This window comes from Vulpes vulpes, chromosome 15, assembly GCF_048418805.1.
Source record: "Vulpes vulpes isolate BD-2025 chromosome 15, VulVul3, whole genome shotgun sequence".
Classification (NCBI taxonomy): Eukaryota; Metazoa; Chordata; class Mammalia; order Carnivora; family Canidae; genus Vulpes; species Vulpes vulpes.
In genome coordinates this window covers 67,995,476-68,022,155 of record NC_132794.1, presented here as the reverse complement: position 1 = coordinate 68,022,155, position 26,680 = coordinate 67,995,476, and the positions used below count along the sequence as shown (strand labels likewise).

Genomic DNA, 26,680 nt, shown 5'->3' with positions numbered 1-26,680 from the left:
GTGTGTGTGTATCTTAATTTTTATATTAGTATAGACTGTTACTTGCATTAAATATGGCTTCTCAGTAGTCTTAAACAGTTTATTGCGTATTGCAATTCTCATAATGTGTAATACTGTGAGATCATCTTAGACAAAAAAAAAGAATAATTCTCCAATGTGGACCTTGGTGTGCAATCTCCTTAACTGGGTGTGATGTTGTTAGAATATTAATTCTATTTGTATTTCTTGTAAAAGATTATAGCATACCCATTATAAATTTAAAAAATAATACTGTTTTAGTTTTATCAGGTCTTAATTGCTTTTCAAAAATATATTTACTTCATATTGACATGTCTTGGTTTTATGTGATCAATTTTTTTTTTTTAAGTGGCTGTCAGAGTGGCTTAGTATGTGTTTGGCGTATTTCACAAGATATCACACAGACCAGTGCAGCTGGTTCAGAAGGATGGTGGGACCAGGAGTCCAGTTGCCAGGTAAATGTTCTGGTGCTTTTGAAGACCTTATCTGAAACCATAGGTGGTATATGTTATCAAAGTAATCCTCCCTTGATTACTAAGATACTCAATACTTAGTATCCAAAAGGGCAAGATCCATTAGGGAAGCCTGAATAATTGTCATGCTTTGTGTGTTTTCTGAATTAGCTTTATTTTTATAAGTCAGGACAACATGTTTGCTTGTTAAAGTGAGTTATTCAAGAAATATTGAGGTGTGATCATTTATGGGACCGGATATATTCAACACTACAGATAGAGAAGTCCTAAGTTAAGTCTTTGGTGCGGTGAAATAAGAGCACCCTTGTCCAAAGTACCTCCTTTGGATACCAAAATTCTCCCTATGAAGAATAATTCCTTTACCTTAAACAGGGGTTACAAATTCAGATAAATGCTTACAGGGCATCTAGGAAGCTAGGAGTTGGAGGTATGAAGAAGTTGGAGGTATGAAAAGCAAAAAACTTAGAAGCATATATCTTTCCTATAAAGGACACAGCTGCCATAGAGTTGTCACCCTCCAGAAATGAGGCTATTGTTACTAGATTATCTCACTTTTTTCTGATAGAAGCAAAAAATCCAGTGTTTTGGGATGCCTGGGTGGCTCAGCAGTTAAGCATCTGCCTTCGGTGCAGGGCATGATCCTGGGGTCCTGGGATTAAGTCCCATATTGGGCTCCCTGCTTGGAGCCTACCTCTCCCTCTGCCTATGTCTCTGCCTCTCTCTGTCTCTCATGAATAAATAAATAAAATCTTTAAAAAAAAATCCAGTGTTTTAAGTAAAATCTCCCAGTGTTAAACATTGGGACCTGAATTAAAATTCTTTAAAACACTGGGTGGTCAAATGACATCCCTGAGCTAGCAGTTTGTACCTTCTGTTGCTCTCTCTTTTGCTCGTGATATAAATACCCCTGGAAGAAATATGCCTTAGGTCATCTTTGGGTAAATAAGTACATCTAGTATTATACTCTGTCATAATTAGGAGGAAGAGAGAGCTTAATGGCCGGGAGAGAGGGGTGAAGAGGGAGAGGTCAATAGCTCACTAATGGGAGGAAAATATCACAGAAGTGGAAGTGAAAGCACTAAAGATAAATTTTATTTGCTGTTTGTGCTACAGAGTGGCCCTTTGGACAGTTCTTACCTGTCTCACTTTTAAAACCTGCACAGTAAACATGAAAATAGACACCAAGTAGCAGACAAAAAAACCACTGGCCAGCAAAAAGAAGTACCTGCTTAATATAAAACCAACATGTACAATGTATGAATTTTAGGGGCTAAAAATGAAAATTACATAAAGCTAAATTTAAAAATACTCATTAAAAAGCAGAAGTTAGAATTTTTCTGTGTCTAAGAGATAATTGGAACTTTAGAAATGTTATTTCTGCCAGTTTGAAGAATAGGAAATTCACTTTGAAGTGTGTCAAAAAAAAGATGAAACTCAGCCTCAAAGGAGCAAAGGAGGGGCAGCCCTGGTGGCTTAGTGGTTTAGCGCCGCCTTCAGCCCGGGGTGTGATCTTGGAGACCCAGGATCGAGTCCCACATCAGGTTCCCTTGCATGGAGCCTACTTCTCCCTCTTCCTATGTCTCTGCCTCTCTCTCTCTCTTTGTGTCTCTCATGAATAAATAAATAAAATCTTAAAAACAAAACAACACACAAAGGAACAAAGGAGAACAAGATTGATACTTTATTATTTTCTCAAGCTAAACCTTGTGAGAGAGTTGTCCTTCCCTCCTCCCCAATTTTATGCCACATTATAAAATACAAAATTTTCAAGAGTGAATTCTAAATATTGAATCTATAAATTTGTTTTAATTTCAATATGTATTAAAAATGAATTGCAGGATGGATATAGGAAATCAGCCGGAGCCAAGTGTGTTTATCAGCTACGAGGACACATCACCCCTGTCCGGACTGTTGCCTTTAGTTCTGATGGGTTGGCCCTCGTGTCTGGTGGACTGGGTGGGCTCATGAACATTTGGTCTTTAAGGGTAAGAATATAGATGTTATTTTTATCTTAAGTGCTTATTATTAATTTATATATGATAAAATTTAACCCAACCAATCTTAGGAATATTTTGTGTTCTAAGATCTTAGATACTGAAGAAACTCCTTTCAAAATTATTTTTTAGTTTTTCTTTTTGATATAGTTTTAAAGTCATCTAGAAAAGGCCCCAGAAAATTGGATGGTAGCTGTGTAATTGGACATTGCTAAATTTAGCTGGTGTAGATTTTAGACTATGTTTTTGTGAATGTGAAGCATAAATTTAAAAATGTAAATAAAGAGTGGGGCAGTCAGCTAAGCATCTGACTTGGTTTTGGCCCGGATCATGATCTCGGAGTCATAGGATCGGGCTCTCTGCTCAGTGGGGAGTCTGCTTGGGATTCTCTCCCCCTGCTTGTGCCTCTCCCATGCCCCCACTCTTGTGCATGCATGTTCGTTCTTTCTCTCTCTGTCTCTCAAAATAAGTAAATAAATCTTTAAAAAAAAATAAAGACTAAGGTTAAGCGATGTGCACTGATATAAATACATCTTGTTTTAGGATGGCTCTGTCTTGCAAACTGTTGTAATAGGCTCTGGAGCTATTCAGACTACAGTATGGATTCCAGATGTTGGGGTAGCTGCTTGCTCAAACAGATCAAAGGTAATTTTGCTATTATGTTAAATTCTAGAGTATAAGTCAATAAGGTACCTTAGAATCATAGTCTAAGCAGCTCTATTTATGTGAAAGAGGAGAACTTTCACATAAAATTCTAATAATACAACTATCTAGTGACAGAAGGAAAACCAGAACCCAGGCCTCCTGATTTATAATCTAGTATTCTTCCTACTATACCCTAGACTTTGATGAAAATGTTTAATTATTGAACAACTTAATTTCCACTGGAAGTTATAAAGTAGATTTTCACTTTCTGCCATGATTTTTTGAGATAGCAGTAAACTCTTAAAAGAATTTTCTCTTAAAAAAAAAAAAGAATTTTCTCTAAAAAGGAGGACCAAAGACCTTTAACTCAAATATACAAAATGTATCTTGGCTTTCAAATGTAATATTCTAGTTAAAAAAAAAAAAAAGTAGTCCCTGCTCTAAAGTAATTCTGATATGACATTATCTCCTGCAGTCTTGCTCTTTATACCCTTCATAAATAGAACAAATGTACTACTTTACATTTTATTAGTTAAAAGATTTTAAAATTGGGCTGTAAACCTTCATGAACAGTCCATAATATAGAATCAGAGCCAAGGCAATGGTGGCCTATGTAGAATAAATCCTAGAGCCAGTTAGAGCACTGCTGCTTCTCTTGCAGATGTGTCCCTCAGCAGACAAAGTACTCTTTCCTCTAGTACTCCCATGGTCATGTCTGGCTTTTGAAATATACTGGCTACCTTGTCCTACAAGTCCTATGAAATAGTAAAGAATTAACGTTGTCTCCTTAAGGAGAATCAGCAAATCCAAGATAGCTCACAAATTTTATGGTTATTTCTTGTTAATCTGTTTTTACTTAAAATTCGGGATGTTTTGAAGTTATAGGCATTAAAGGTACAGAGTAAATTGTCCAAAAAGCAAAAGTGTTTAATGCAGTAACTGGAAGGAATTTCAGATATGAATGGTAATAGAGTTTTCTCTCTTTTATCTTTTATTTAAACAAATCTATCACGTGGCATGATTTATTTTCTGTCAGGATGTTTTGGTCGTGAATTGTACAGCAGAATGGGCTGCTGCCAATCATGTTTTAGCAACCTGTAGGACAGCGCTGAAACAGCAGGGTGTTCTGGGATTAAACATGGCTCCCTGCATGAGAGCGTTTCTGGAGCGACTACCCGTGATGCTTCAGGAGCAGTATGCCTATGAAAAGGTAACTTGACACTCACTGATAGAGTTACAGATGACTGCTGCTCTGGAATTTGAATTGCAGCTTTGAATTTATTCCATGAGAGCATAAGGTCTGAGGGAAAAATGAGTGGGGGCTCTTTGGCAGAATCAAATAAAGTTAAATCATGCCTAAAACAGTTGTTCAGTAATCCTCAGCCTGCTTTTACTTTATTTTAGTGGCAGTAAAATTTTAAAGTAACCCTCAAATTTGTATATGTTTGTATAATTTTTTTTCAGATTACATATCCGCTTCAAAACTTCTTACAATAGTTATGCTGTAGAACATAACTTTCCCTTTCTGGACCCATAAATCTATTTTTATGTGGTTTTGCCGTCCTCCACTTGGGAGGTGTGTGGGGTTGCATATGGGTATCAGAATGAATGTTCTCTCTGTTTATCAGGGGAATCCCTGTGAAAAGTTTAGTGGAAGAGCTAAGGCTGAACTGAGTAGGGTCCTTAAATCTAGAATGAGGAATAAGGGAATTTGGACCTGTGGCCTAGGCTGTGATCCTGTGTAGTTGGCTTTCCAGCCCGTGGTAGTCACAGTGTGCTGCCTCTAGGCAGTGCTCTTTGGGTTTTTTTTTTTTTCTTTCCTTCTTTTTTGACCAACCTACATTAATACAATCAGCTGTTACTGTATCTGGTTAACTTCACTGATGCATTTGCCCGGGTTTTCTTTTGCGAGTGGCTTAGCATCTCACAGAGTTGCTCTGCCACAGTTAGGGAGGGCCATGGAGGAGGGATCTCCCTTGATGGCTCCCAGGATTTTCTTATAAAGGAGAAAATGTGAAACAGGAGCAGGTCGCCATGGTTTGGTTACCTGCTTTTTATTAATGAAAAACTATAGTGGAACTGTACAGCTAAATGCAGTGTGACGTCCTGAATTGGATCCTGGAGCAAAAAAGGGGCATCAATGGGAAAGCCAAATAAAATTCTGTGGTTTAGTTAGTATTGTAGCCAATATTAATTTCTTGGTTTATAAGATATTAACATTAGAGGAAGTTAAGGATTTACAGTAAGAGATCAGTTTATGGTTAACGGTATGGGACAGACTGGGAAGGTACCAGGGCCCATAGTAATGAGCTTCCCAGGAATAGACTGACAGACTTACAAGTAAACAGAGGGGCAGGGAAACAAAGCCAAATGGCTGAGAGACCCAGGCCCAGCCTCGGTGGCTGTACCTGGGCCCTAGTTCCAGTTCTGCCCTGGGAACCTGGGGGATGAGCAGGACCTACAGGTGCCTCAGTTCTTGTAAGGCTCCCATCTCCTCACTCCCTCCTGTCCCCTACCAGCAGGCTGGGACTTCTCACATGTGGTGTATTTCCAGGGCTAGGGAATGGCTGGTCTGGGGGTGGGAAGGCAGAGGCCTGGGTAGTACGGGGTTAGCAGCAGCACTGTGCTATCTCTAACTCTCTGTGTATCTAAAATTATTTCAAAGTAAAAATCTTAAACAGCTAATTTTTAATTTATTTTTATTTTTTTAAGTTTTTGTTTAGGGATCCCTGGGTGGCGCAGCGGTTTGGCGCCTGCCTTTGGCCCAGGGCGTGATCCTGGAGACCCGGGATCGAATCCCACGTCGGGCTCCCGGTGCATGGAGCCTGCTTCTCCCTCTGCCTGTGTCTCTGCTTCTCTCTCTCTCTCTGTGTGACTATCATAAATAAAATTAAAAAAAAATTTTTTTTAAAAAGTTTTTGTTTAAATTCCACTTTGTTGACATTTTAGTTTCAGATGTAAAAAAAAAAAAATCCAGTAAACTTAAAAAATACAATTACAGGTTTTCAGAATACAATAGGTTAATTTATAATATTTGGTATAAGCTCTTCAATTTAACATTCTTGTATTTCCTCTTAGCCTCATGTGGTTTGTGGTGATCAGCTTGTTCATAGTCCCTACATGCAATGTCTGGCTTCCCTTGCTGTGGGACTGCATCTGGATCAGCTGTTATGTAACCCTCCAGTGCCACCACACCACCAGAACTGCCTCCCTGACCCAGCATCCTGGAATCCAAATGAGTGGGCCTGGTTAGAATGTTTCTCAACCACCATAAAAGCTGCTGAAGCCCTGACCAATGGAGCACAGTTTCCAGAATCTTTTACTGTTCCTGATCTAGAGCCTGTTCCAGAGGATGAACTTATATTCCTAATGGTAAGCATAATATGAGCTGCTACTATATATAGCTCAGATTGTTTCACGAGTGTTTAGCAAGTAAAAGACCTTCAGTAAGTATTTCCTATCTGGGATAGCCGGAAGGATGCCCTTAGATAAACTTAAAATATTTTGCTCTCAGATAGTCACTTTCAGTCTTATGGCAACCCTCTATGGTGACAAAGATGGTTTACATGAGAATCGGAGGCTCCTGTAAGCTTGTTAACTTTCAGTGACATAGTCCCCTATTTTCTCATTTTTTGTGCATTCATAGGTTCCTTGTTTTGTATCTTATTTATACATATTTTAGCATCTTTGCTTGGATCACCTTGTGGGATTTATTCCACATATAGATTCTCAATTATTTGATACCTTAAACATGTTTTAATCACCATAAAATGAGAATATAGAAGAGCATTCCAGTTGTCCTTTCTTTGATTGTATTTGGGAATGTCTGGATGTAGAAACTGTGCTATAAATGAAATGCCTGTGTAGATAGAGCAGATCAGTGCTTGACCTAACAACCTATTTAGTTATGATTTATATATATATATATACAAATGTTTGAATACAAAATATATAGATATAATATAAAATAAATATGAATTGAGGGAAATTAGATATAAAATATAATTTAATTAAGACGTATCCTTCAGCACCTGGGTGGCTCAGTCAGTTAGTTAAGTGTCTGCCTTTGGCTCAGGCCACGATCCCAGGGTCCTGGGATTGAGCCCCACATAAGGCTCCCTGCTCAGCGGGGACTCTGCTTCTCCCTCTCCCTCTGCCCCCTCACTGTTTATATGCTCTCATGCACACTCTTTCTCACATAAATAAATAAAACTTAAAAAAACAAAAAGCATCCTTCTAAGCCTTTTTGCCCCAAATCTGTCATTTTGTAGATGAGGAAATTGAAGCCTAGAAAGACGAAGTGACCTGCCTGCTGCTCTACAGCAAGTTCATGGGGGTGGTGACTCCTGCACATGACCTTGTGCCCATTGGTGCTCAGAAAACATAAATGGTTAATTTTGAATCACCAGTGTGGTAGTGATGGTGATAGTTGATCATAAAGTGTTTATGATAAAGGGAAATATTAACAATGCATAGTCAACTTTGACATGATTATAAAACTGTTCTTTATTTCTTATACCATTAGAAAATTTTTCTTATAGTATTACTAAACTTTTTTATGGAAAGAAGACTTAGTTGTTAATTAATAACAGATAAATCTTGAAGTACATAGGTAGTTTGGTCAATTAAGCGTATAGCTCTTGATCTCAGCTCAGGTCTTAATCTAAGGGTCCTGAGTTCAGGCCCCATGTTGGGGGTGAGGGAAGCTTTTTTTTTTTCCAAAAAAAAAAAAAAAAAAACAGAAAAATCTTGATTAAGCAAGATTGATCCTGATGTTTTCTGTGTCTTGTAGGATAACAGTAAATGGATTAATGGCATGGATGAACAAATTATGTCTTGGGCAACTTCCAGACCTGAGGTCAGTGAAAATAACTATGTGGGTGATTCTCAGTAAATCTTCTGGTTCTAAATGCTTGTTTGTTTGTTTGTAACCTGGTGTCTCTTATAGAGGCTGGCACATGTTTGTTTGAATGTATGGTTGAACCTAATTTTGAGATGATTGCGGTTTTTTAGGACTGGCACCTGGGAGGTAAATGTGATGTCTACCTGTGGGGTGCTGGCAGGCATGGACAGTTGGCAGAAGCTGGAAGGAATGTGATGGTACCTGCAGCAGCTCCCTCATTCTCACAGGCCCAACAGGTGACTAATAGGGCAAAGAAGTGGAGAAGAAACTTGGGAACTCTTAACAATTCTGATTCCCTTACTATGAGATAAAGTTTACCCATTGTGTAATCTGTTGTGAAGAATAACTAGATATGAGGTATAAAATATATCTAAAAAATATAAGCTAAATAAAAACTTTCTGGGGCTTTTATCAGACTTAATATTTTATTAATAACTTTCTAAATTTTCTTGCTTTCAAGTGTGATGAATTAACATGCATTAGGCCTGTGTAGTATGTATTTATAGACGTTAACAAACTCCTAATTATTGATTCTGTATTGTGGTCATTAACTTACAGAGATCTTTAGCTAGATTTTATTGACACCCCTCTAATAATCATGGTAGTCTATTTCCAAGCCCTTTCTCAAGCCACTACTTTCTCTTCCATTCTTCTCCATGTTACTAAGTCCCAGGATGCACTCCTCTTTCTTGTGTATATCCCCTCAGCTTTCCACTTCTTGATGATCTCCAGCCACTGTTTAATATTTCCCCACCACCCTTTCCTCTTTCTGTTTTGTTATTAATATTATTTAAACTGCACAATTGGAGCACCTGAGTGGCTCAGTCAGTTAAGTGTCGGCTTGGGTCATGGTCTCAGGGTCATGACATTGAACCCTGTGTCAGGCTCTGTGCTCAGTGCAGAGTCTGCTCCAGATTATCTCCTTCTCTGTCTCTGCAACCCTTCCCCCTGCCTGCACATGTACAAACACACTGTCTCTCTCAAATAAATAAAATCTTTAAAATAAATAAACTGTGCACAATTGGCTGAAATCCCTGTAGATCAGATAGTTCTAAATGATTTTAAATAGTCCAATGAGCCTCATACATCTCTTTGTTAAGCAAGCAGTTTTTTTTTAATAATCAAGAGCTTATAGGAACCCCATAGTTACATCAACCTGTCCTCTTTAGTGAAAGGATAAAAGAATTAATAAAGATATCCTAGGTATACATAGAATCATTTAAATACATAGAATACATTTAAAGATACATAGAATCATTTAAAGCTATATAATAAAGGATGTGTGTGTTTTTATACTAGGTCATATGTGGTCAGAATTGTACCTTTGTCATCCAGGCCAATGGCACAGTGTTGGCTTGTGGGGAAGGAAGTTATGGAAGATTGGGACAAGGAAATTCAGATGACCTTCATGTGCTGACAGTTATTTCAGCCCTACAAGGTAAAACTATGCTCAGTTAAAAGGTGGTCAGAAACTATGGCCTAACTGTAGGAATGTTAGCTTATGTTGGAACTCATCTCAAACCTTTGCTAGATAAAGTCATAGAGGGTCACTTATTTAGATTCTCATTTAGGATGTACAGCCTGATTTTCATTTTTTAAGCTATGTTATTTTGCAAGCTATTTATCATGGCAGTGCTAGAATTCAATGATATAAATAACTATTTTAAGACTCACTGAAGATTGTAAACAAATTCTTTAAAATTGCAAAACTGTAATTAGGCAACTATTAATAGTTATTAGTTAATAACTATTAATGTGTTTCCTAAAAAGTAAAAATCAGTTGATATGGAAATATGCAGATGTTCTAAAGACTTTACAGGGTACCTCTGTCAGAGTTCTCTGACTTGGGAAAAAAAAAATACTTCTGGAAAAACCACTGCAGGAGCTCCTGGCTTGTTTCTTAAATCAACTTTTACTGACTCCAGAGCCTACAAAGAGAGCAAAGAGGATTTTTTAAGTAAAAGCATACAAGTAACAATGAGTTCAGAACCAATTCTGAAATAGTGCTAAGTTGTCTTCCTTGAGGTCTCTTCCTCCCAGAGCACAGCAGTGGAGGTGGGGTTCCTATCCAGTACTATTGCATCCTGTCTCTAGGACTTTGCACAAGCTAGACTAGACCTTTTTGTGATTCAGTTAACCCATTTGTAAAAGTGCTGATAATAATATCTGCCTCATACGTTCTTTGTGAAAATAGAAAAGGAGATAACCCAGGTAAAGCATTTCTAGGAGTGGCTAGAACATAGGCCTTGATGACTATAACTATTCCCATCACCCTCCTTTTCTTCTTTGTCATCATCATTTATTTAAATCATTTATTTAAATTTAAATTGCTCCCAGTTTACTTGGTTATGGCTTCAAATTTGATTTAAAATGAAAGACATTGTTTATATTTGTGTAGTACAGTTATGTTGATTTTCCATGCTGAGAGTATTCTGTAGTAGCTGCAAATAAAGAGTTTTAACGTCCAGTGATTCTTACTGGCTTTCTGCTCTGTTTCAGGCTTTGTGGTGACCCAGCTGGTGACTTCTTGTGGTTCTGATGGGCACTCAATGGCCCTGACTGAGAGTGGTGAGGTCTTTAGCTGGGGAGATGGTGATTATGGCAAACTCGGCCATGGGAACAGTGACAGGCAGCGGCGCCCCAGGCAGATCGAGGCCTTACAAGGAGAAGAAGTGGTGCAGGTCAGGCAGGATGTGGATAAGTTTGCCTTTGAATATGAACATACTAGTTGTTGAATAGTACTCTCAAATTTAGGTAGTAGGAAATAATAGTATAAATATACTTTAAGATTTTTTAAAAAATTTATTCGAGAGAGAGAGAGAGAGAGAGAGAGGCAGAGACACAAGGAGGGGGAGAAGCAGGCTCCATGCAGGGAGCCCGATGCGGGACTCGATCCCGGGACCCCAGGATCACACCCTGGGCCAAAGGCAGGCGCCAAACCGCTAAGCCACCCAGGGATCCCCAGTATAAATATATTTTAAGTCCTTACAAGAGTTACACTATTTTTGGTTGTTCATTCTTGAGCTTATTAGAAGTTTGAATGGGCTTTGGTGTTAGAATAGGACTCCTTTCTCCTGAGACAGCTGGTTGGCCCAAGCTGGGATATTTCAGGTGCTTGGAAGAAACACAGTGGGATTTAGTGCCTGCCCCATAATTCTTGGTACAGTAATAAGTTGAATGTAGAGTTTTCCTTTTATCATTATTGTTACAAATGTTGAATTCATATACATACTCTGGAAAATCAACTAGTGATCTAATACTGTAAAATTGCATGGCACCGTAGAGTTTACAAATAATTTCCCCACTTACTATCACATGTGGTCTAGGTCATCTGTACATAGCATAAAGCATAGCAACAATTCTTCCAAGGTGTAGGCTGTTTAGCTTGGTCTTCCTGAGGATGCTGAGGTCATTCAGCCTGGTGGGAGCAGGAGGGCCCACTTGGGCAGGTAGGACATACTGGTCTTAAAGATCCTAAGTTAGTTGTCAGTGAAAGTTTATTACTATATTAATAACCAAAAATGATTTTGTTCTTAGTTTACCCTCTTAAAGTTTTTTTTTTATCTTTGGTTCTGTCTGTAGATGTCTTGTGGCTTCAAGCACTCAGCAGTGGTAACTTCAGATGGCAAACTGTTCACTTTTGGTAATGGTGACTATGGTCGTCTGGGTCTTGGAAACACCTCTAACAAAAAACTTCCAGAGAGAGTGACTGCACTGGAGGGATATCAGATTGGACAGGCACGAAATAAGTCAATAATATGTTCTATCTGGTCATATTTCCATATAATATGTTCTATCTGGTTATTTCCTCTGTGTGCACTGAGACACTGTCCTTTAAAGAAGACTAGAGTCATCAGTTTTACGTAACATCACGTACATTTCGTTTGGCTGACTTGATAATTTTTCATGGTTTTTTTTTCCCTGATGTGAAAATTCACATTTTAAGCCATATTTGACAAACAAATGACAGCCTTAATTCAGTATGTATATGTTTTAAAACCCAAAATCCTTAATACAACTTGATATAAAACCTTTAAACCATACACATTTTTGTGACTGCCCTCTGGTAGTTTGGAAGTAGATGGTTGAATTGCAGCACCATTGGGACTACACTTTCCTTGTCCTGTACACATTGAGATTACCTCTTAAGTAGGAGATATTTTTATCTTTTTTTGTATGCTTCCTTAGACTGTCTCTGGTGTGTTTTTGACTCATATGTACCTTTCCTCTTTTATGCTCTCTGATTCTGAGTTAGCCACAGATATTTGAAGGCTTTCTTTCACCTTGAAGAAAAACTTATTTTTTCATTTGTGGACATTAGGAATTTTTTCTTATTGATATATTTTGTTAACATATGCAGAAGGCCCTGAATTTAAATAAAAATATATGTAGCCAAAATATATATATATGTAGCCAAGTTTTTCACTGAAGTGAAGAAAAAGAATCCCAGAAACAGGTATATATGGTTTAGTGCTATGATTTTGCCTTACTGAATACCCTTTTATTTCTTTAGGTGGCTTGTGGCTTAAACCACACTTTGGCAGTATCAGCAGATGGCTCCATGGTGTGGGCTTTTGGAGATGGGGACTATGGAAAACTAGGCTTAGGAAATTCCACTGCAAAATCTTCCCCTCAGGTCAGTATTGTCTTTACTCCAGAGTTTCAGTGCAGTTTTAGTGTATGTCAAATGCCTCTTTTTAGTTGGAAATAATTTACCTTTAACATTTTAGTAATTCATAATGAAGTTTAGAAGCTTTTATTGCTTACTGTTAAATGTCCAGCATTCTAGATCTTGATTTTAAATAAGCCATTAATCACTAAACTAAATGTAAAAATGTGCAAGGATAAGCCTCTATCTCCATAGGCTGAGCAATGTAGGACTATCTCCCATGTAGAGAAGAAATAATTATAGACATATATCATATATTATTCAGGGTGTCTTAGGGAGGGAACCTTGAAGAATCTTTTGTATCCTTCTGCTTGCAGCTACCATTTTAGCTGATTATTACCCCTGATTTATACAGGTATGCACCTCCTTTTAAAAAATAATAAAAAGGAAACCTAGGGAATAATAAATACATTAGAAGCTAATATTCACATACAGAAGGTTTCTTGGCTCTGTGGAAGAACTGTGCAGTTTCTTTTATGAGTTTTCTTAACACTTTTAACAAGCAGCATGATTTACAAATATTTAATGTATATTCAACTGTAGATGTCCTATCGTATGTAATTTGTAATAAAAAGCCTAACTGGAGCAGCCCATGGCTTTACATGGTCTCCCAACATTGTTTAAAAAGCTACAGGATTCTCTTTGGTCTCTGGTGCCCAGAGGAATGATTCTGCTTCACGTGGGGTCCTGGGGATTTTAGTCAAATGCCCCTGCCTCCATACTCCCTCCCACAAATTCAGCTAATTTGTAGAGCAGTATGAGAAAATAACATTTAGGAATGTGGATTTGGGTGGAAACAGGTAGATGACAATTAGTATTTTTCTAAGAAGTTAGTCCTTGAGTTTATACATGCTAATAGGCAAATTCAAAAGTGTTTTTATTTTCTTTTAAAGTATGTGCCTTACACTTATATTTTGCAGAAAGTTGATGTTCTTTGTGGAATTGGAATAAAAAAAGTTGCTTGTGGAACTCAGTTTTCTGTTGCATTGACTAAAGATGGTCATGTATATACCTTTGGTCAAGGTAAGGCATTTTCCAGGAATTAAAATGGCTTATTTTGCATGTACATTATAGAAATATTTGCCTTCCAGTTTTATAGAAAGTGCTCTAAATTGTGTAATTTTTTGTTTTGGATGTTGAATGGCCACTATGACCTTTATTCACGAGCTACTTTTCTGCTCCTTTTTCCTAAACTTTGCCATAAGAATAAACTTTCCTCCCCATTGATGGCTTCTTATGCCAGAGCCTTTGCTCTTGCTAGAAAAGTCCTTGCCAAAGCCCTTCCCATCCTCCTTTCTGCTGCCTACACTGTGCCACCATAAATACTTCTTGACCACCAGAGTTCCTCTGGATCCTCTCTAATTTCCTAGCCCTTCCAGGAACCAGAGGTTCAGGTCTTAGGAACCTGAGAACCTGAGGTTCATTCAGGGTTCAGTCATTCAGGGTTCAGATCTTGAGTGGATTCGTAATCCAAGCATCTATAGTGGGATTCTCTGGCAATATATTCACCATCTTAAGCAGAACTTTTTAGTAAGTTGTAGTGACTGAGAAGTGTATAAGGCAGATGTGAGGAAGAGGAGGAAATGTCATGAGTGAAGTTTCTAGTCTTAGAGGAATGATGTCCCTAACTGAGGATAGGGAGCTGGTTTCAGGGAACTAGATAAGGAACTTAGTTTTGGTCATATTGAACTGAGGCCATATACTCTAGGTATATGTATGGAGATGTCTAACAAGTCTTTGGTGATTTGTTTGGATCTAGAACTCCAAAGAGATTGGTTATAGAGATGTAGATTTGCATAATGATGGTATTTAAAACCATGTTAATAGGCTCTAAGAAACCCAAGAAGGGACACTTAAGTGGCTCAGTGGTTGAGCATCTGCCTTTGGCTCAGGTCATGATCCCAGGGTCCTGGGATCGAACCCTGCATCAGGCTCCCTGCAGGGAACCTGCTTCTTCTCCCTCTGCCTATGTCTGTGCCTCTCTCTGTGTCTCTCATGAATAAATAAATAAAATCTTAAAAAAAAAAAAAAAGAAAAGTAAAAGACACTCAAGGAGAAAGTATAGAGTAAAAGAAGAAGTACATAGAACTCTTAAGGAATATGAGGAAAGGGCAGCTGAACACAGAAAGAGGACTCAGGAGAGTCGGCTTTGAAAGAAGTGAAGAGAGAGGTAGCGTTTGAGCCAAGATAGTACAGAGTCTCTGTGGGATAGAAGTTGCTGAGGCCAGGTCAGCAGAAGGTTATGTGGGGCTCTGGGGGTGGAGCCTGAGAAGAGGCTGCTGCCATAGGCAGTTAGGAATTACTTGTGGCTTTTAAGTGTATAGCTTCAGTGCAGTAGTGAGAGTGAAAGGTAGGCTGCAGAAGGTGGCCATACCAAATGGTTCTAGAGGACATGAGGCAACAGGGGCTGGCACTTTCTAGAAGTTAAGGTAAAGGGAGAGGTTGGCTGGAAGTTTGAGGACAAGGCAAGTTGAGTGATGTCTTTTCTTAGAATGCAAGAACTGTCGGGCCTTTTTTTTTTTTTTTAAGATTTTATTTATTTATTCATGAGAGACAGAGAGAGAGAGAGAGAGGCAAGACATAGGCAGAGGGAGAAGCAGGCTCCATGCAGGGAGCCTGATATGGGACTCGATCCTGGGTCCCAGGATCAGGCCCTGGGCTGAAGGCGGTGCTAAACCACTGAGCCACCCGGGCTGCCCCAGGCCTTTCTTAACTATGTGCTAGTCCTCTCAAATAGGAAGATTCTGGAAGTACCTCTTGGTTTGAAATAAGCTGCTAGAGATGCCTGGGTGGCTCAATGGTTGGGTGTCTGCCTTCAGCTCAAGGAGTGATCCCAGGGTCCTGGGATCAAGTCCCACATTGGGCTTCCTGTGAGGAGCCTGCTTCTCCCTCTACTAGTGTCTCTGCCTCTCTCTTTGTGTTTCATGAATAAATAAATAAAATATTTTTTAAAAAGAAATAAGCTACTAATTTTAGACTTATTTATTTTATGAATAAGGAGTCTGTGACATTTTGCAAAGGAATTGTTTCAAACTTCATTTACTCAGAATCCAGTATACTTTACCAGCATGGCAGCTTTTGCCATAATGAGTTAAATTTATCATTGTTATTCCACCAGAAAAGTTAAATGACTCATTAGAAAACATAAAAGGACTGTTGTATCCCATCCATAAATTTCCTCTATTTTTCTAGATCGCTTGATAGGCTTGCCAGAGGGGCGTGCTCGCAATCACAATCGACCACAGCAGATCCCTGTCCTGGCTGGCGTGGTCATCGAAGATGTGGCAGTTGGAGCTGAGCACACACTTGCCTTGGCATCAACTGGAGATGTATATGCCTGGGGGAGCAATTCAGAAGGGCAGGTAAATATTTATCTTGCTTGTCCTCTCATATTCTAGAATTCGACAGTGTTCCTCATTTGGGAAAGGGATAAGCTAGGAAACACTTGAGATCTACAGTGCCTCACGCACATCCCTTTGCCACGGGACAGATTGTGAGCCAGTGGGCATGTCTCTCTCTTGAATGTTGTCAAATAAATATTTATACCATGGTTTTAAAAAAATCTGATGGTATAGCAAAGCGATTAAAGGGATTAACTGAGTATATGTGTGTCTGCACTCATTAAGGGCCTGGCACATAATAAGCAGTACTTTATAGGTTTTTGCTACTATCGTCCTCATCATTTTTACTGTGGTAATATGTGAGATGAGGTCCTGGGAGCATCATTTGATCTAGAAAATGAAAGAATGAAATAACAGTACTTTTATATTTTGTAATAGGACATAGTACTATACCTAGTGTGGTATACATAGTTTATTTGTGTTTGTGCAGGAAGTCTTGTCATCCCCATTCTACAGAGTATAAAGTAAATGAGCGTTTGAGAGGTTGAGAGAAGATTCAAGAAGTTGATGTGTTTTCAGCCTACCCTGTATACAATAGGAGGGAAACAATAGGAGGGAAAGATTTGGATGGGAAATGTCTGGAATGCCTGCTGCTACAGTGGCTTTCAGCCCTGCATGCAGAGCCATATCCCCTTCCTCCATAAATCCTCTCTGGGTCTGTCTGCCCTCAGAGCCAGGGGCCCTCAACATCAAGGTCTCTATTGTTATCCATAGTAGCTTCATTTGATTCTGGTCACCTCATCACTATGTTAACAGATGAGGAGGCTGCTCATCATTATCACTGCACATTGTTTGAATGAGAAGAGAGTTGATGCTGAAGACACCTTACGGAGGTCACTGGCAGGGGGTTGACATGATCCTCCTTAATAATGTTGAGGTGCTTAGCCGCTGAAAACACTGGGTGTCCCACTCACACACTAAGAATAGAGATATTAAAATGAGGATCTATTTCTGTTTATGTTTTTCTAATTGTTTATTGTTAACCAGATAGTCCATGTTAAAAGGAAATTAAATAAATAATTTAAATAAAAGCTCCATAGATCATTTTGTTATTTTTTTAACTTCCCAAGAATTTATTTCCTCTATAGAAGTGAAATCCACAGATATGTTCAGTCATTAAGACCCACCTGCTAGATTTGGAATGGCCTTGTTGTAGCTAAGTTGTTAGGAGACAGTCTGAGCTGTGAGGACTATTCTGATACAGAAAATCAGAATTAATTTCATTATTTTGATGCTGTTGCTTGGTATAGATGTTTATTTTATCTGCTACCATCTAAGGCAGATTTCATCTTGTCTTCCTCTTTTCCTCTTTCTAATTGACTCTGTGTTTTGTAATTTATTCCCAGCTTGGCTTAGGCCACACCAACCACGTTCGAGAACCAACTCTGGTAACAGTTTTGCAAGGGAAAAATATTCGGCAGATCTCAGCTGGCCGCTGTCACAGTGCTGCCTGGACAGCGCCGCCTGTTCCACCAAGAGCACCGGGTAAGGGATGAAATATCCATGCTCCTACAGCTTCTCTTTCAGTAGTCCCCAGCTGCGTTGTCTGCTTGCCAGCTTTGGACTGCTTTCAGGCATCATGCTGAAACCACCAGGACCAAAGCACTCTTTATGCTCCCAGCACTATACGTACTTTCATAGCAGGTGATTCTCCTGTGGACTTCATCACACAGCATTTCCTCTATGTGCCCCCAAAAGAAGAAAAATTGTCACTTAGGCAAGCAAAAATGTATAATTTTAGAGCAGCAACTAAGTATTTTTTCATATATAAAAGAAGTGATGGACCATAGCTTTCTAAGGCCTGCTATTAGGAATAAAGATTAAAGGGTCTGAGACCATTTGTCATATTCTTTACCTCACTCAGTTAACCATTTGAAATGTAATATTGTCTGTGTATTGGCACAGCAAAAAAAAAAAAAAAAAAAATCGCCATTTTACTCCCATCATATAATAGGATTAATAGGCAGTTTTTACCTTTTTGTTTATTATACAATCCTTGTAGAGCTATAAAAAGATACGAAGAAAACAAAATGTACTTCACATTCTATTGAGTACTCTCCAGATTTGATCCATCTTCTGTTCCTCACAGGTGTGGGGCATTTATTATTCTTATGTGTTTCTTTACATTTGGGCTATTTCTCTCCCAGGCCCTTAAGCCCTTTCTTTATACTATTCTGTGGTGTGTCAGGGACTAGAGTTTCCTTGAAGCAACTTGTGCCTGGGAACTCAGCATTCTCTTCTCTTTTTTGCTGACCTGTACTTCTGAGTCCTTGGGGAAGACTCGCCATAAAGTTTTTTTTTTTTTTTCTATTAGATACCCTAAGAGAACAAATTAGGACTACCAAGTAGGTTCCAAACAAATAAGAGATGGTTTCTGATTAGCAGAGTCCACAATTTCAGGTATTCAGGGTTATCTTCATCTTACAGAGAGATCTCACTCCCACTTCAAGAGAGAGACTCTGCAGTGTGATGGTTAAAGGTCCAGACTCTGGAGCCACATTGCCTGAGTCCAACCTTAGCCCCTCCACTTAAAAGCTGAGTGATCTTAAGACTCCATCTCCTTGTCTGTAAAATGAGGATGATAATAGCCCCTGTTGTAAAGAGTTATAGGACTAAATGAAACAATTTGTGTGGAGCTCTTAGAATAATGCCCAGCCTGTAGAAGTACTCAATGAATGTTAGTAGCTTTTATTATAGTATTAATGAAATAAATTGGAAATAAGGATAAACTGGGAATTGAGCTGTGCAAATCTTTATTTACGTGAAACTCAAATAAATAGAGTGTTGTAGGTTTACTCTAAGTTTTTAATAAGAGGGCAACCATGAATACAGTCTTTGCTTCTGGTCTTTGCTTCCACAGAGCTCTTACTCTTGCATACAAAGTTTTTATGAACCGTGCATGCATAGCTTTCTTTCGGTCATACCACTAGTGAGGGTGAGAGGGCACTGCTGAGTTGCCCATTTCCATTTTCCAGAATTGCCTACCTAGTCCTGGCTCACATCTTATGTTTTGTGAAGATAGCTATCAAATATGAAAGGAGGAATTTGGGCTTTTTTTTGTTCTTTTGTGAAGGAACTGTTTGTAAGTCCCATTGGATTAAAGGAGAGAAAAAGAAGCTTCTGTAATGATAAATAAAAAAGGTGTCTTAAAAACCAATACATGTGCATCAAAACATTAAGATAAATTAACAAAAAGAGAAATTGATAAATATGCGATGAAGCAAATATAGGCCAATATTAATTCTAGAATTTAGGTGGTAGGAGTGGGTGTTCATTGTATACTCAACTTTTCTGTGTGTTTGAAAATTTTCAAAGTATTGAAAATGAAAGCCGTGCATTTTCCATCATAAGTGTCCATTTGCTCTCTGGGCAGGTGTGTCTGTACCTTTGCAGCTGGGCCTGCCTGATGCAGTGCCTCCGCAGTATGGGGCCCTAAGGGAGGTGAGCATTCACACCGCGAGGGCCAGGCTCCGGCTGCTTTACCACTTCTCTGACCTCATGTACTCGTCCTGGAGGCTACTAAACCTCAGCCCTAACAACCAGGTAAGATGTTGGCTTGGGAAGCACCGCCCATGACATGCTCACCAGATCCCAGGAACATTCTTCCATGGCTAATACTTTTTACTCTCAGCTCCCAAGAGATGTAGAAAAGGCAACAGTTGTGTTTCTCCATTTTATTGCTGGTTTAGGGATAGTCGGGATATTGGTAACTGTACTGCTGGACACAGAGTGGTCCTCCTTTTATGTTTTGGTTTATCCAGAGCTCAAGGATGGTTATGCATATATATGAATGGCTAAGCATATATTTCTATAAGGTCCAATATATGATTTTAAAACTTGAGCACACACAGGTATGTTAGCACCACTGTCACAGTGGTTCTGTAAATGAGTCTGATATCCTGGGGAGACTTCCTGATCTCCTCACAAGTGAGCGTTCTGGGTCCTGTGGGCGAGAGAAAGGAAATTGGGCTGATTTGGCTGTCTTTACAGAACAGTCTAGTACTTTAGGAAGAAAGCAAGCTGGCTGTGTTTGTTTGTTTGTGTAATGTGTCAGTATGCCTGCCAAAATGTGCATCAGTTTGTAAAAACTGTTAGTCAGAAATCCTTGGGTAACCTGTCATGGGGCATATGAGAGATTTGACCGATCATTGGTAGAAATAGGTAGTCAGCCAGGCAGCAGAATACTGTGCAGCACTGAACAGAATGTTAGATAACTGTGTGTAATTAGGAGAAATGCTTATGATAAAAAGTTAAGCAAGAAAAGCAACAGAAAATCATAGTGTGTTCTTAACAATGTGAGAAATGTTTGCACACTTGGAAGGAAACCGGAGGGAGACAGATGAGAGTGATCATAGAGGTAGTTATGGAGGATTCAGTGTGTGCACGTATACGTGTCCTTTTCTATATTTTCCACGTTTTTTAAAAATAATAATCATATATTCTATCAGAAGAAAATATTTTTAAGAAGTTATTAATAGTTACTGCTATCTAGGTTTATGCTTTTTTTTTTTTAAAGATTTTATTTATTCATGAAAGATACACAGAGGGAGAGAGGCAGAGACACAGGCAGAGGGAGAAGCAGGCTCCATGCAGGGAGCCCGATGTGGGACTCGATCCCAGGGCTCCAGGACCATGCCCTGGGCTGAAGGCAGGCACCAAACCACTGAGCCACCCAGGTGTCCCTGAGTTTATGTTTTTAAATCAAAAAGAATTGAGTTCCTGGGTTCCCTGGGTGGCTCAGCGGTTTAGCGCCTGCCTTTGGCCCAGGGCGTGATCCTGGGGTCCTGGGATTGAGTCCCACGTCAGGTTCCCTACATGGAGCCTGCTTCTCCCTCTGCCTCTGCCTCTCTCTCTGTGTGTGTCTCATGAATAAATAAATAAAAAATCTTAAAAAAAAAAAAAGAATTACGTTCTAAAAGTGAGAAGTGTTATTTCTTGTAAGCCTTAGATTGTACCATCTCTGATAAGCTCCCTTTCTGTTACAGAGCAGTACATCTCATTATAATGCTGGCACGTGGGGCATCGTGCAAGGGCAGCTTCGGCCTTTGTTAGCACCAAGAGTCTACACCCTCCCAATGGTGCGCTCCATAGGAAAAACCATGGTTCAAGGCAAAAACTATGGACCTCAAATCACTGTAAAGAGGATATCCACCAGGTTAGTGTGTGTGTGTGTGTGTGTGTGTGTGTGTGTGTTTCACTAGCTAGCATTTTTTAGATCATTGGGACTACTAACTAATCTCTGTGAGCTTTAGCTTCCTCGGTGGTAAACCAGGAGAGTAAAAGTGCTTACCTTAGTACCCGGATGTGATTACAGTGGGCCTCGCACATTGTTTGGCTGTTAAGCTGACTTGTTTGCTCACTGATGGAAAGATACCTTCAAGTGACCTTCGTGGTGGTTTGGGGAAGTTAGTGATGAAATAGAATTTCATTCTGTTTTCTCTTTCTTTTGAAGAGGACGGAAGTGTAAGCCTATCTTTGTCCAAATAGCGAGACAAGTAGTTAAACTGAATGCATCAGACCTCCGCCTGCCCTCACGAGCATGGAAAGTTAAGCTGGTTGGAGAAGGGGCTGATGACGCTGGGGGCGTGTTTGATGACACGATCACAGAAATGTGCCAGGTATATTCATGCGGTGTCCCCTGCTGAGTCATCTATTCAGGCGGTGGCTGTTTTACCATTTCCAGTAACTGCTCCATCTGACACATTTTTATAAATGGACCAAGGATGCATTTGGGAGCCTTACATAAAAATCATGCTGTTAATGATGTAAAGTGAATTATAGCAAGAGTTTGTGACATGATGTGTGAAGATACCTTACTGAATAAATATCAGTGCCTGACTCTCTACCAGTGACTCTCTATCACACTCTAATACTGGCAGAGGAAACAATGACACGTATTTACATTTATGTAATGGACAAATCTAGGACCTCCCATATGCTCTGATTAATTTTGGTGCTTTTAGAATAAAGAACTGCCAGGTTCTAGTTGAATTAGAAAAACAAATACTAAGAGTTTGGACCAGTTCTTATTTTGAGATCTAAAGTAGCAGCTTTGCTTGCAGATCAACTCTTAACCCTTTCAGCTTTGCCCAGTAGCAGGATTGTTCTAATAAGTCTCATAACTAAATTAACTTTTGGTTATCATTTGTTGGGTCTCTTTGAATACCACTGTTCCCTGCTCACAGATACCCCAACTTCTGCTCTGGATTGACTTTCTTATCTTAGTTCTGCATACTACAGGATATTTTCTACATGGGTGATGTTTCTAATTTCTCTTTTTTTTTTTCTAATTTCATTTTAAATTAAGGCCACAAAAATTATAGATAGCTGGTTGTCACAAAACATCATAAATTCCTCAGAATATTCTTTTCAGTATGATTTTTAATTTGTTCTCTTGATGCATTTGATTGTCATTTTTTCAAAAAACTGTTCTTTTCTTTTACAGGAACTTGAAACTGGTATTGTTGACCTTCTCATACCCTCCCCCAATGCTACTGCAGAAGTAGGCTACAATAGGGATAGGTAAGGCAGTCCTCAAGTGTTTTTGACTATCTACAGTAATAATGATAGCTCATTTACTGAGTGCTTATTGAGTGCCAAGCACTTTACATAAATTATCCCATTGAATCCTCATTAGAACCCAAAGGAATGGGAGCTATTATTACTCTTTTCACAGGTAAGGAAACTGAGGCATTTCCATCCTGACTTTATTATGAGACCAACTCAACAAACATATTGAAGGGTAGAGAAAACCCAGACTTGATAATGAAACCTGACTTACTTTGTGTTTCTGAAGGCCTGCATGGCCTCCCCTTAAAGAATTTTCCGTATCAGAATTCATCAGGAAGATCTAATATGCTGCCAAGTTACAGCACTTCGTATTAGTAATTACATATTATACTTGTATTTGTCAAACCTTGAATTTTTGATCCTGCTTCAAGGACTTGTAAATAATAAATGAAATGATTTTAGGAGATAGGGCACCCTGAAGCAGGTAGCCCAGGGACTAATTGACCATTCAGTTTCTCTTTTATGGTTCTTCTAAAAATAATTCAAAATGTGGTCCCTGTGCTGTCTAGAAGAGTAGCCACAGGGCACATGGGGCTGTTGGACACTTGAAATGTGGTTAGAACTGCATTAAATGTATGAAGAACTGCATTAAATTTTACTTAATTGAATAGCCACATATGGCAAATGAGTACCATATTGATCAGCAGAGGTCTGGACTAATGTCGTAGCTGTTTGATATCTTCTAATAGAAATGAGGACGGTTTTATTTTAAATATTTCCTTTAATTTTGCAGGTTCCTTTTTAATCCCTCTGCCTGCCTTGATGAACACTTAATGCAGTTTAAGTTCTTGGGAATTTTAATGGGGGTTGCCATTCGCACAAAGAAGCCTCTGGACCTCCACTTGGCCCCTCTGGTGTGGAAGCAGCTATGCTGTGTCCCACTCACCTTGGAAGACCTGGAGGAGGTGGATCTGCTGTACGTGCAGACCCTCAACAGCATTCTTCACATTGAAGACAGTGGGATTACTGAGGAAAGTTTCCATGAGGTAAATCATGGCCAGTCCATGTTCTGTTATTGACTAGAATTTTCTGTCTAAAACTCAGATATCATCTTCCACTTACTGTCTCATTGACTTATAGCATATCACATTGCTGCCCTAGCAGCTCAGCCCTAGAGATTTAAATAGCTGCTCATGGTTAGAGTTGGCACCAGCACCGAGCTTCTGCTCCTTCCTCTTTGATCTGCTCTCTGCTAGAATGTACAAACAAGGGAACCCAGTTGGAGAGGGAGGTGTCAGGTAACCAGGGATCATCAAGCCTGGTTTGAGGACAAAGAAATTTTTTTTTTTAAAGATTTAATTTATTTATGAGAGAGAGAGAGAGAGAGGCACAGATATAGGCAGAGGGAAAAGCAGGCTCCATTCAAGGAGCCCGACGTGGGACTCGATTCCGGGTCTCCAGGATCACACCCTGGGCTGAAGACAGTGCTAAACTGCTGAGCCACCCGGGCTGCCCCGACAAAGAAATTTTTAACTGCAGCCAGATGAGTCAGGATGTTCCCTTCTGATCAAGTAGCGTGATTAGCTATCTTGATTCCTTGTTTTTATCCTTAAAATTCTTTTTTTTAAGATTTATTTATTTATAAGGGAGAGACAGAAGGAGAGAGTGCGCACAAGCATGAGTAAGAGGGGCAGAGGGAGAGAGATAATAATCCCAAGCAGAGTCTGCCCTGAGTGTGGAGCCCAATCCAGGGCCTGATCCTAGGGCTCTGAGATCAGGACCTGAGCCAAAACCAAGAGTCTGTTGCTAATTCACAGCACCACCCAGGTGCCTCATCCCTAAAATTCTTAATGTTGTCACTGTTTTGCTATATTTGTGTGTAATATACTTTTTTTTTTTTAGTAAAAAAAAAATACTGTTTTCTCTTCTTAGATGATTCCTCTTGATTCTTTTATTGGCCAGAGTGCTGATGGCAAAATGGTTCCCATTATCCCTGGTGGAAATAGTATCCCACTGACATTTTCCAACAGGAAGGAGTATGTGGAGAGGGCCATTGAATACCGACTTCATGAGATGGACCGACAGGTGAGCTGAAACGGGACGCTCATGTAAATGTTTGCAGTTGTCCTCAAGCTAGAGCTAACTGGTTACTACTGAGTTTTGATGTGTGAAACTTATGTGTCAGTTAATTTGTATCTGTATTTCAGCCCCTGCTCAGAGACTTTCAGGCCTTACCTCTGGGTTTCCTGGGCTCAAAGTCTTAGACACCTGTAAATTGGTCACTGGTTGGGTTGAGGCCAAGCTCTCACCCAGGCCTGTAGACCCTGCCTTCTCACTCATCTCAGTCTTGTTTGTCTTCATCTCTTAGTGTCCCCAATCCAGTGTCCCCACTCCAGTTGGGTTGGTCAGCACCCATGGAAACAAACCCCTAAACATTGGTCTTATAATCCCACATGAGTGCCTTCTTCCGCTCCTGCTGCAGCCCTCAAGCCCCAGCTGCACATGCATCTCCTTCACAGACCAGCTTACCTCCAGGTCCATAGCCTGTAGAAATCTGTTTCATTACTTAAAAATTTCTCAGGATACTGCAGTACTTCTGTGTTGTGGTCTGAGGAGTAGGCCACAGAGTTTGGATCTTATTTCTTCAATTAGTTTGTAAGACTTTGAGTGAGGAATGCATTATATATATAGTGTGTGTGTGTCTGTGTATCTCCTAAATATCCTTGTTCTGTGCTGACGTGTGGTAAGTATTTAATAATAAATGATGAGAGTGTGATGCGTGACCATAGAAATGAACATTTTGTCCCCAAATGGGTTTTTGGTTATATAGTCCTACATAGCCACTTTAGTAATACTTTTATTTGCAGAATGTGTTGGGGTCTTCTTGAGAGCTAGACTGAGGCTCGAAGGCTGTGTAATAACTTGAAGTGTCTATGTTCTACACCCTTCCCTCCTGGTTCCTTCTTTTACTCTTGCTTTGGACCAAGTCCAGTCAGAAAACTTATCCCTTAGTGAGGCCAGGTCCTGTGAGCAATGCTGTTTACACAGCCACGGCTTAGAGTTTATCTCCAGTTCTTCAGAATTTTAATCCTCAGGTGAATAACTAACAAAATATATTGATCACCTCCTGCATGCTAGGAGTGGGGCCAGGCAGCCTCATGTGCAGTTTTCCTATGGGGACTCTGTGAGATAGATTACTATCACCATTTTGCAGATGAAAACACTGAGTCCAGAGAAATGAAGTGATATGCCCAAGGCAAATCAGAGGTTCCCAAACCAGGCTTAGTTGTGGGGTCTAGGCCCTTCTGCTGGCCTTTGATCTGAGGGTCAGATTGACTCTCTGCTCTCTGCCAGCTGCGCTCCACCACGGCTTTGCTCCTTTCCCAGCAATCAGGCATTTTCCTCATCTCATAGAGCCCAGCGTTCTTCCCATCGCTGTCCACATTTGTTCTCTGCCAAGCAGCCAGCCCCATACCTCTGCCTCCCTTTTTTCCAGAGAGTTTTTGGTTTGTTTTCTATCTGACATGACAGCTTGTATTTGGGCAAATTTTGGTGGGGCTCTTCCCTTTAATACCAGTACAGACTGCCCTCCCTGTCAGTCCTTTTCCTTAGCCCCGGTCACGACACCCTTGTACCAGTCACAACCAGGGCCTTCCCCATGGTGTGGCTCCTGCTTGCATCCTCAGGTATTTGCCTTTTGCTTTTTATCATTGACGATTCTGAGTTGGCCAAGGGGGAAGGAGAAGTATTTATGAACAGATCTTGAACAGCGATGAGTCTATGTGTAGGGTACGCACTGCTGTGCAACCTTGGGGTGTTTTTTAAATAGACTGTTGACAGCCTCTGGCACCTTCCCCTCAGTATTCCCCAGCTGACCTGTTCTCAATACCATGCTAGGAGAGAAGAAGCAATAGGTCACACAGACTTGCGTTGGAAATTCTCATCATAGTCACATGAGCAGCAATTATTTGCCTCATTTCTCAGATGAGAAGATTGAAAGAAGAGGTGAAGCTGAGATTCAGACCCCAAGTCTCCTGATTCAATTCTCTGTCCTTCCTACTGCCTTC

At 39.8% G+C, this 26,680-nt stretch overlaps 1 protein-coding gene across 5 annotated transcripts in view; it reads left to right on the top strand.

Moving 5' to 3' along the window:
• The window catches only part of HERC1 (HECT and RLD domain containing E3 ubiquitin protein ligase family member 1), a 183,025-nt gene that overhangs the window by 152,324 nt on the left and 4,021 nt on the right, over positions 1–26,680 (top strand). For all 5 annotated transcript variants that reach the window (XM_072738754.1, XM_072738751.1, XM_072738753.1 and 2 more), the window contains 20 exons: positions 368–473; positions 2,330–2,476; positions 3,029–3,130; positions 4,167–4,340; positions 6,209–6,502; positions 7,923–7,988; positions 8,144–8,269; positions 9,333–9,471; positions 10,533–10,714; positions 11,616–11,771; positions 12,547–12,669; positions 13,623–13,725; positions 15,895–16,064; positions 17,450–17,588; positions 19,477–19,646; positions 21,089–21,258; positions 21,556–21,721; positions 22,549–22,625; positions 23,407–23,659; positions 24,546–24,698. In XM_072738754.1, coding sequence (XP_072594855.1) covers positions 368–473; positions 2,330–2,476; positions 3,029–3,130; positions 4,167–4,340; positions 6,209–6,502; positions 7,923–7,988; positions 8,144–8,269; positions 9,333–9,471; positions 10,533–10,714; positions 11,616–11,771; positions 12,547–12,669; positions 13,623–13,725; positions 15,895–16,064; positions 17,450–17,588; positions 19,477–19,646; positions 21,089–21,258; positions 21,556–21,721; positions 22,549–22,625; positions 23,407–23,659; positions 24,546–24,698 — 3,016 coding nt within the window. The remainder of the gene's footprint in view (positions 1–367; positions 474–2,329; positions 2,477–3,028; positions 3,131–4,166; positions 4,341–6,208; positions 6,503–7,922; positions 7,989–8,143; positions 8,270–9,332; positions 9,472–10,532; positions 10,715–11,615; positions 11,772–12,546; positions 12,670–13,622; positions 13,726–15,894; positions 16,065–17,449; positions 17,589–19,476; positions 19,647–21,088; positions 21,259–21,555; positions 21,722–22,548; positions 22,626–23,406; positions 23,660–24,545; positions 24,699–26,680) is intronic.